Below are 11263 nucleotides of genomic sequence, written 5' to 3' on the forward strand. Positions count from 1 at the left end.
ATATTGATGATATATAAATCCTGTTTATTATTATTAATAGTAATAATAATAAGAAAAAAAATAATTAATATTTTAGGTTTTATAACCTGACAAAACTCAATGAATGATATGTGAAGTTACACTCTTGCAAAAATCAGTTGCACTACTTTTTGCCATTGTGTGCTATGCACTTCCCTGTAACATCTTCCTAAATTGTCTTTTGTGACTTTTTCTTGTGACATAGGACACAATCCAACTATCTACATGTCAAATTTGTACATGACCATAGACCCATTGTATAAACTTTATCATGTTACTTTTCTTAATTTCTACTTTGTATACCATCAGACATATTGCCCAGACTTAATCGTAGTCCTGCTGAGCCGTGCACTATTTCCTGGAGCACCAACACATTAGAAATAGAGCTTTGATGGTGCTTCCTATCTGCAAAATATCTAAAAATAATAACCACTCTACTGCTATTGTAGGTGTCACAATAAAGAGACTATTGATCTCCAGGGGAAGGTGCTGAGCTGACTTTTCTCTAAGCATCAATTGATAGAGAAGCTAATGCAAAGCTTGAGCAAGAAATCAGTGGAAGAGTTATTAAGGCTGCTGAGGCGAAGTGCTTTGGATCTAGTATTGGAAAGCAGTTAGCGCTGCTGGGATACATCGGCCTTTTTGCCAATACCAAGCAACACAAACAGATTAGGAAAAACATACAAATGGTCACTTCCATCCCTGCCTATTTGTTTACATCAGCTGTCAGTTTGTTTTAGTTTTCCATCTTGCCTTTCCAATCACTGGTCTCAGCTACTATAAAGGTGTCTAATTTTAGAGGTTGTATTCCTGTTTAATGGCTCTTTATACAGACAGCACTGTAGGTTTAGGATCCAATTCCCTCTATAGACACCCCACAAAGTTTGCAAACAATTCCTCTGTCTGCTCCAGTTTCTTCACATACTAGAGAGTTTTTGCTGTGTTTGAGGCCTAGATTGTAAGCTTCTTTGGGGGCAGGGATTAGGTTTCTAAAGTGCTGAAGATTCTGTTGGGACTATAAATAAAATAGGTGTAAAAGGAATATCCTAAAATTACTGAAATTTTGTAATATTAGGATCCTAGCCTTAATGGGCCTGATTTATTAAGGCTCTCCAAGGCTGGAGAGATTAGCTGAAGCTGGGTGATCCAGCAAACCTGGAATGGAATTCCTGAATCCTGGTCCAGAAATTAAAACATTTGGATGTGAACAAAAAACTATGGATTTGAAGACATCCATTCAAGGTTTGCTGGATTACCCAGCTTAACTGATGAAAGTGTATCCTCTCAAGCCTTGGAGAGATTTAATAAATCATGGCCAATATTACTATAAGAATATCGAGATTTTACAACCAGAAAAAAATCCACATTGTTGGGCCATGGCCATTTTAGGTTTTTTTACCCCAAATTCTGTGGGCATTGCAGGACAGCATATTTCTGAAAAAGACACATTTTCGTTTATATGCATCACTGGACCATATAGCAGAAATGTTCTGCTAGTGATAATGAGCCATCCCCATACCAATACACAATGTTACTTGGATGTTAACACTACTACACACAAATTACCTACTTCACATTTAGTAGCTTAAAAAGGCTCCTTTTAACTAGCTTGAAGAGCCTTAATAAAAGAGAATGGGTATATCACTTCGACACAAATTCAAAAAATATTGCTGGCTATACACTAGCTGGTAGGGCACATGAGTAGTTTAAACAATTGCAATTTACCTAATATTGACAATTTATCTGAATACCATTTTACACCCATCAACCAGTTGGGCCAACATTCACCTTGGAACACTCCCTAACAAAACTGCCAACCATTGATCCCTGGTCCCTCACACTTACCATGACATCGACTAATAACTGGCACAGATCTACCTAACGTTTACACTAAGGGCAGCAGAGGCATATTTTCATTTAAATGACTGGGAGCATTCCCATTGGCTGTTGGTTGTTAGAAAGCATTTTGGGTGAATGTGTGTGGGGGAAAAATAGACAGACAATAGGTATAACAATAGATTACAATTCATGTTTTTATCCAATAGACCATCTATTGAAATGTGTTTTGGTTTAAGACCATCTTATGGTGTTTATTTCTCATTATAGTATAGCAGTAAATGCCATGCAGATTATTCCTTTATACACCTGGGCCAGCTGTGTACCCAGAACCCCTGGTCTATTTCCAAGGATGTAGTCTCATAATTGACCATTCATTTTCAAACTTTGTACACCAGATTGATAAAATGCAAGCCATGGTACAAAGCCAACAGTATCTTATGTAGAGCTAGTCTGTTGAATTTTGACTTTCATGTGACCAGGGTCTACTCATGCTTTAAAAGTGTAGGAAATCCATTCGAGGTTTTCTGGATCGCCTAGCTTTACTGATAAAAGTATATTCTTCACAGCCTTGGAGAGCTTTAATAAATAGGAACCAATATTTCTACGTAATCTAACAGATTAAGATAACAATAGGCACTCAATCAATCAATATTGATGGACAAAGCAATAGTACATTGATTGAGAATGTCTGTTCTTTAGGAGATCTCCCTATGTGGGATCATGCAGGAATGGGATCTGGCTAATTGAAGAGCTCACCAATGGGTACTATAGAAATAGTTTGCATTCCATTTTTTAAAACTTGGTTACAACAGTATTGAATGAAAAGAGAAAATATTAGATGTAAATAATGTAGAATGTTCTGGTTGCTGGTGGTGCACAATGGTAATTCAGGTCATGCCCATCCAGTGATCATTTTTCCGGATATGCAGAAATGTTCTGGTCTATGGCCAGCTTGAAGAGTGAACACCAATATGAATTTAACATTTGCTAGTTGTCACATTACTTTATCATCTCCAAGAAGGTATCAAGGCCCAAGATTTAGATGCTGACCTTGGATAATGTCTTAACAAAGATGGCTCTGTCTCTCTGTAGAGAAAGCAGATGAAGGGATTGTCAGGCGAAGGTCTGTCTTCTATATGAGAGTTCATAAATATCTCATTTTTATTTATCATTTGACACGTATTTGCTTATCATTAATATCTGATGCTAGGTTCACTTTAAGGTGATGTTTATAGCAAGCACAGAAATGTCTATACGAATATACATATTCCAAATTAGAATGATTGAAAGTGTTGTGGGTGGGAAGGAGTCTTTATTAGGTTGATCGCCAGCAGTCTCCGAGAAGTAATGAGGAAAGGAATTAAAACATCAGATTTGGGTCCCTTGCAGTTGGTCAGTAGAGAAGTTTTGTCAGCTTCATCACTATATATGGTGCCCATAAGGGTATTTGTGGACAAGGTTTTCCTGCCACACAAACCTAACACTTTGCTTTGTTAGTGTTGAATTTCAGCACAGTGAATCAATGGATTTTGTATGTGAGCTTAGTATTTTTCAGAGCAATTTTCCTCTGAAATGCAATGCTAAATAAAAAAAATCATCTTGCTTGCATGCCAAAATAATGTATCAATCAGCTCTTCTAATCAAATCATAAAAAATATTCATAATTGTTTGCTGCTCCTAGACGGAGAGATGTGTGTCACTCATATTTGATTATATATTGGATATCTAATCTGTCTAATTTATATTTATTAAACTGTTTTATTTATACTGGATCAGCACATACTTCAGCATTGTTGAGAGAGTAAGATATATAGGCAGATTCATAAAATAGTAAATAGTAAACAGTAAATGTACAAGTTAAAGAAAACCCTGTCACCAGACTAAATTTTTCTGTAAGTTATATATGTATTTACATGGTATTTACCTGTAACAGCTTTGCTTGTGTAGACATCCAAAACCCCAAAGATTGCTGCAGTGCAAAACCATTTTAAATGTGACATAGCAGCCCCAGCAGTTGTCACTCAAGTCACACTCTATAGTAGTGTTTCCCAACCAGGGTCTTATGGAAGCCCAGGGTTCCTCCAAAGGATGCTAGAAGTTCCTTGGGCCATGAACAATTTGGACCTCCCAGCTCGGTTACCACTGACCAATGTTTTTTCAAGGGCTCCCACATAGAAAAAGTAAAGAAACACTGCTATACGCCACAATGGTTTTCTCCTGGAAGCTACATAACAGGTTATTTGGGGAGGTGAAGGGAGGGATGGGGGAGCTGGGCCAGGACAGACAGACATTAGACACTCCCAGAGGAAGAGGACTTATTAGTAGGGAGATTAGCTTTCCTGGAAAGGCAAATTCAGAGGCACATTTCAATATAGCAAGGAAAAAAACTGTGTTAAAATACCTAATTGTATTGTGCTTCTTTGTGAATTTTGAAATTGGTGACAGAGTTTCCGTAAATACACTTTTGTTTTGTGGGCATTGTCACCATAGAAGTGCCTGAATGAAGACCTTCATGGCCGGTAATAGGGCTTGTGTCAATGGCATCAGTGTGCCATCCGCTTTAGACATTTCTGAGATCATTAGCATTTGATGGGTGCATTTTACCTGTGGTCTCCCTTCTCTTAACCTGCTTCAGTGGGTTTACATTCCCACAAACAAAACCTATTTGAAACAAACAAATGTCATTGGTAAAAACCCTTTGAAAGCTTTAGATTTTAAAAAGATTTACCATCCATATTGATATCCTATTTATATGGTAAATTTTATATAGGATTTTAGTGAGTGCTTTTACATATTTTAATATTATGAAACATTTTTACATTTCGCTGTTTGTCTAGAAGTATCTTGACTCTGACAATCCAGGAGTAAAGTTGGGGCAGTGGTACACAGATGATCTTTTGTATACCAGAAGACCACTAAGAAAACAATGAACAGGTGTACATTGTCATGTTTCCTAGAATGATGATTGGTCCAGAATCTTTAGCTGCTTTCCCTTTGAGTGAAGGAGCAATTTGAAGAGCAGATGTCACAGGAGATAAAAAAACCTGATGCACTAGATTATTAACATATGGTGTATGATCCCCAAGGATTTGTTAGATTAGGGGTTTCATGTCTCTGCATGGCCACAATTCTTCAAACCTGGAGGGGTAAGAGAGCTCAGTGGAAGGACTGTCATGCCATAATATTAAATAATACAGACATACAGTGGTTTTTAAGACGATTGCATGACAAAGCAGGTAATTATTCTCTAGGGAAATGTTAGAGGTTAGGAGAAATTTCTGAATAGGGCTATCAGCATAGGGCTTTGACAAATAAGGCTGAACTCCTGGCAATCATGCTTTATCAATACATGGCCCTGTACAAGCTGTAATGGTGTGACTGCAGCAGAGAAAAAAATGATCCGATTTGTATAGCATTGGTTGGGGATGTCTGAATTAAAAAACTGGCAGAACAGAAATGCATTTTTTTTTCAGACACAGTTTCACTTGCAATCTCTAAGTCTCAACCCAGTCTCTGATTGGATAAACAAGGAGCAGCATACTGAGGAGATTAACCATCTGCTATCTTCCCCTGTAAGCATGTTCTCTATGTTAGCCATTATTGTTCTTTGAAATAATGCCCTGATTGGCTGACCGTCCCTCTACCAACAAAAAATGCTGCTGTGTGGGACAAGTTTAGGTATTTGTATGTAAATATTGTTTTATTCATGATAGTTTTAAGCCATGGTTTAAATTACTTCATGCTAGTAATGCATATATGTTATGAACTACATATTTTAAAATCATTCTTTTTTCATTTGATTTTTTAAATGATCTTTTTTTTAACTTAGGAAAAGTTCCTTTTATCCATGTTGGAAACCAAGTAATATCAGAACTGGGACCAATAGTGCAGTTTGTGAAAGCCAAGGTAAGGGGAGTAAGAGAACACACCTTTAAAAGTCATTCATTGTAACAAACCTGAAGGCTTCCATTTCTGAGATGCTTTTATTGAGCCATATCTTTGAGCCACTGACTTGAAACAATCATGCAGCAAATAAAGAAAGTTCAAAGCCCCCAAAAAATATCTGTGTTCCTTTTTAAGGTCAATGACTCAAAAAATTGGATAATCATGATGGCCAGGCAGCTAGCATCTTCATAAGCAGAAGTTAGTAATGGCAGGATCCAAGTTACTCTTAACACAGGTTTCTTTTAATGTGTACCTGTGTGTGTTAGCCAGTATTGAACTACTGTCTCTGTATAAATCCCAGTGATTTGGGATGTAGCTTGCCAGTGAGTAAAAGACAAAAACTGATCATATCATCACTTTGCAGTGTGGGAAGGTAAAACGATCCATTAAGGACAAATGTGTCCACTTGAGTCTTCCAGCTGCTTTAGTGGTCGATGTCCTCTACTGAGGTACAATTCCTTTTCTTATTATCTTTTTGTGTTCTTTGTTGCTAAAGCTCTATATAGACACTATATTTTTATTGCTTCAGACAATTAAGAAAATTTAGAATCAGTACAGCTCATATAGCGATCCCCTGTGCTGGGTCTTCAAACAACTGGCAAGTAAAATTCAGAATTTTGTGAGTCTGATATATTAATAATAATAATAATAATAATAATAATAATAATATATATTGTTGAAAAACATGCAGTGATAGAAATATTATAGCTGGACAAATTCTCTCTGTTGATATAGTAAAAGCTTTGGAAAACCTCCAAGATGGTCTAGGGATATTCTGTCAAGCTAAATTTTTTAATACTAGTAAAGGACCACTCTGCTTGAAGGTATACCACAGACTGCCTAATGGCTCCATAGAGATCCAGCAGATACCTGGAGTATGTAACATTGCAGCAGTAACAGGGCAAATGCCTTTTCCAAAGTTACATTTAAACCACCCTTTCGATCCAATATTCAATGGATGTGAATTTGTGGCTTTTAAGAATCATCCTGACCTAATAAAGAAAAAAATGTTATTAAATGATTTTCTGTTACGATATTAAAATATAACCACAAAACACTTCTACCTCTTTAACTTGTTAAGGTAAACCAGCTAACATGCAGTTTTTGCCCTGACACCCTGAACAATATAGTTTCTCTGTTGACCCTTATAATGTTGACTGACAACGTTATTTACATGGAATTTTACTGTACTCCTGAACTTTCTAGCTAAATCTTAGTGACACTGCTAATTTGTCATAGTGTGTATCCATGTATTCAAGCTACCCAGAGTCAAATGACAATTATATCATGGTACTGTTTTTGTCTTTAATAGGCAGAGATACCATGTCCATGGAACCCCTAATTATTGCTGCCTAAAGACACTCAGTAGGAACAATCAATCACGCAAGTTAGACAACCTGCCCCAGTTTTAATTGTTGGTGTGACAAAATTATAGTACAGTTTACCAGTCCAGAGTAATGATTGCTGCATCCTTGTTCTTTTTTCAGAATTTTTACCCTTTATTTTTACCCCCTAATTCTGCCAATACCACATTTCCAGTCCTAAGCTGACAACACTTTCTTTAATCTATAAAGGAATGTTTGCACCCTAGACTGATTTTAAAAACAAGTTGCCTCTGTACCCATCTCTGGTTTACATAGCTTACCTGGACAGGGTTGGTAGCACTACAGAAGATTTTAGTGCAGCTGGGACTAAAATAAATTCTTTGAGCAAGCATTTGCTGGTTAACTTCAACAAAATCATTGCACAGCTTAACACAAAAAAATAACTTTTCCAAAAGAAAACTCAAATCTCAAGTAGCATGCTACCTCTAATGGAGGGCCTTCTTTAAATCTCATAACATACCATGTCACTCTTTTGGATAGGGTCAATTGTAAGAGCAAATCCTTATATTCAGAGCAGAATTTTTGACGAAGGGCCTATATGACTACACAGCAAATATATTTTGTTATACAAAGCAGATATATTTCAACTGTGTATAGTGAAAAGTAAAGTGAAAGTTTTGGGTAAATGAACCACCTAGAGTTTATAGATTTTAGTGTGATTATGCAGTTTTGTGAAGAAATAGGTCCTGCTGTTACTGAGTGTTATTATGGACCACTCCATATTCAGTCTTTGCCTTCTTTCTACACAGGGCCATTCACTTAGTGACGGCTTGGATGAAGTCCAGAGAGCAGAAATGAAAGCCTACATGGAACTGGTTAATAACATGCTTTTGACGGCAGAGGTAACTATGATACTTCATTTTATTTTAAACTTATGCCTGTATACTATAGGATATGGTATTCTATAGCATAGGTCAGATACAGTATGTAATGAAACATGATGTATATATTATCCCTCATATACATCATATATATGTATATGAGGGATATACTTATTCAGAATAATTTGTTGTTTATGCTCATGGTGTCATGACTGCCTCCACATCATATTTTTCTATTCTGATCTAGATAGTGCTTAGTAGGGGCCCTTTAAAGTACATATTATTGTACATAAGCTATTTTCACAAATAGGATCACCTAGTTCTATGTTCCATTTCATAGCAATGAATCTAGGATCTTTTGGAAAACCAAGCTGAGGTATTGGGTAGCACTGGCAAAGTATTGAGATGTACATTAAGGGAAGTATTTGGAGCAGGTCGCTATGGTGGTGCTCTAAAACAGGAAATACGCAGGTATCCTTGTCTCCCTAGACACTCCACCATTTTGGTTCCCAAAGTCTTTGTACTTAGCAGAACCTGGAGGCAATTGGTTTTTGATGATTTGATAATGGGGTTACCACGTATACTATGTAGTTTATCATAGACATAGGACAGAGTTCAAATCATTTTCTGGACTGTTGTTAAAGTCATGCATAGAACTGTAGCTTTTTATATCACCAATGTTTTCATATGGATTCAGATTTTAGTCCCACATTAATCTCAGGGAGTGATTGCCATTGACTAGAATTTGGCTAGTAAATGTCAAGTAAACAAATCATGTATTAATTTCCCCAAGGCTATGTACACACGTCAGATAATCATTGCCCAAGATGAACAGTCGTGCTAGTTTCGGGCAAGAATCTGACATTTGTACAGCAGTCAACCAACATCGTTCCTCACAGCAAATCCATGAACGATGATCTAGAATGACTGCTATGTAAGACAAAGGGGGAGAGCTTGTTTGCTCGTCCTTCCCCTCTCCATAGAATGCAGTCTTTTCCAAATACTTGGATGTGTGTTTATAATGGCTCCCCTAACACTCTTGGGAGAGAAAACTCCAGCACTGTGAGCCAGTCAAGCTTTCTTTTTTTCACTATGCTAACAGTATGTGTGTGACCATCTTGGTAAAACACAATTTGCTTGTTTCGAAAAACAAAACTAGAGGAAAAAAGTAGGGTTTTTTTTTTTTTTTTTTTAGAGGCAAATAAGTTTTTTATATGTGATCATGTGAACACATAGTAATACAGCGTAACAATAGAACAATACAATAGGTTTTTGCACAATGGTCCTAACCCTACGGTTCTTTGTGAGGGTAATACAACATAATACATAATACATATAAATAACAACTAGGTATCTAAAGTATAGGTTCCAAATAAAGAGAAAAGTACAAAAAAGAAAAACTCCGTGTACAGAACATGTAAACTGGGTCTCAAGTTCTGACGCGTTTTGCTGTATCAGTTGACAGTCAGATGGAAGGGAATGGGGGAGAGGACCAGTCGCAGTGTTCAGAGAGTGTCAATTAAATTGGATGACTGATAAAGTTAACATAGGATACACCAGAAGGGAGGATATTTTTTAAATATGGAACCAAGTAAGAGTAAGAAGAAGAAGATTGCATAGGTGTCAGGCAGCGTGGTAGCTAGTTGCAAGCTGTCAGTAGTCATCCAGTCAGTCATTAAGGGGTAGGTATTACAACAATACCTTTTTAAATAGGGCTGGAAACACCCACCCTTTCACTATCTTACATAGTTTTGTAGTTGAAATGGCCTATAGATATACATCCTCTATCTGTGGCAAATCTGCTAAACGCTAGTTTACCTCTAAGGGAAAATAATACATAGCTTCCCACGGCAGTCGGCACTTTATGCTGGTGCTCCTGTGGATGCTTTTGGTGCTCTCACTTACAATGAAGGACTGCAGATTCCCCATTGTATGTAATAGGGTCAGAACCTGTGTCTGACAGGGGCTTTGAGGGACCAGTCATACAAGGAAAGTGAGGGATGTGGATGAAAGTACTTTTTACTGGTACCCTAGGAAAAAATGAGCAGATACCAGTTGTGGGTATGTGTAGGTGTGCATAAAGGGTCACTGCAAGAGCATTTTTGTTCCAAGAAATACATCTATGTTAAAGGTAAACATTTCTGTTTAACTGTACTATAGTGATTCTCATTGGACTAAATCTAAAAAACGTCTAAATCTAAAAGAAAACGCCTTTATCTTTGAATGCATTTCTGCCTCTCTCTTTCTCTTTGTACATAATCATTTATTGCACTGTTTATTTTCTTGCAGTTATATATTCAGTGGTGCGATGAAGCTACACTAGAGGAGGTGAGTGACTCCAAAGCATTTATCTTGGTTAAATTTTAATGAGAAAACACTTTTGCTCACAATTGTTGGTCCCATCTCATAAATGAAACATTGAGGTTTTATACCATTAGTTGATACAATGTGTTTTTTTCTGCTGGCACATACATTTTGCAATACATCTGGCAAATTTTAATATAGCTGTTAGCTATTTTCTATATATTTAGAAGTGATGTTTAAAAGGAAATAGTAACTGCTGTGGGCTGAGATTTTCATTTTGGAAATATCCATTGTGGATGATTGTAGCCTATTAGGCAGTGATGTCTCTTCTCTTCCTGCATTTGAGGTTTTTGTGGTTTCTGTGTTTATGCAGATCACTCAGCCCCGGTACAGCTCACCGTATTCATGGCCTCTTAATAGTATTCTTGTTCTTCAAAAGAAATGGGAAATTAAGAGGAAAATGAAAGCCATTGGCTGGTCAGGAAAAACATTGGAACAGGTAAGTAGAGGAAAGGTTTTGTGAAGCATTGTTTTCTCCTACTGCATGATAGAAAAATAGATGTTAACAAAGATCCATGGTAATCCAGGGATTAATATTTACGACTGAGGATGTTTGTGACTCCTGTTAATGGGTGTATTAGGTTTAATACAGATTGCTTTTAAAACTATCTATGTGAGAAGTCTCGGATGGAAGCTTATATTTTCCTATTTCTTGGCATGTCAGTTTCAAGACATAGAACCTTAAGGTGCACCTGTGGCCTGGCTATGGAAATTCATGTATTTACATAAATTTTAACAAGCTGTGAATGAGCTTTCAGTAATTAATTTCTGTAGCTACTTATAGATAGAGTAAAACAGTTTCTCATTGAACCACTTACTGCAGAAGCACTGAACTCCTTCCCTTGGGTCTTTAGCTCCCACTATTCCTTCTCCCTGCAGTGACTCTGCAAC

The 11263-nt window shown here is 36.9% G+C and overlaps 1 protein-coding gene across 1 annotated transcript in view; it reads left to right on the forward strand.

Annotated features, from left to right (window-relative positions):
- Positions 1 to 11263, forward strand: part of MTX2 (metaxin 2) — a 47869-nt gene that overhangs the window by 26811 nt on the left and 9795 nt on the right. Inside the window, exons 5-8 of the mRNA XM_072418382.1 lie at positions 5687 to 5763; positions 7937 to 8029; positions 10298 to 10336; positions 10686 to 10811. Of these exons, the coding sequence (XP_072274483.1) occupies positions 5687 to 5763; positions 7937 to 8029; positions 10298 to 10336; positions 10686 to 10811 (335 nt within the window). The remainder of the gene's footprint in view (positions 1 to 5686; positions 5764 to 7936; positions 8030 to 10297; positions 10337 to 10685; positions 10812 to 11263) is intronic.

This window comes from Pyxicephalus adspersus, chromosome 7 (assembly GCF_032062135.1).
Source record: "Pyxicephalus adspersus chromosome 7, UCB_Pads_2.0, whole genome shotgun sequence".
Classification (NCBI taxonomy): domain Eukaryota; kingdom Metazoa; phylum Chordata; class Amphibia; order Anura; family Pyxicephalidae; genus Pyxicephalus; species Pyxicephalus adspersus.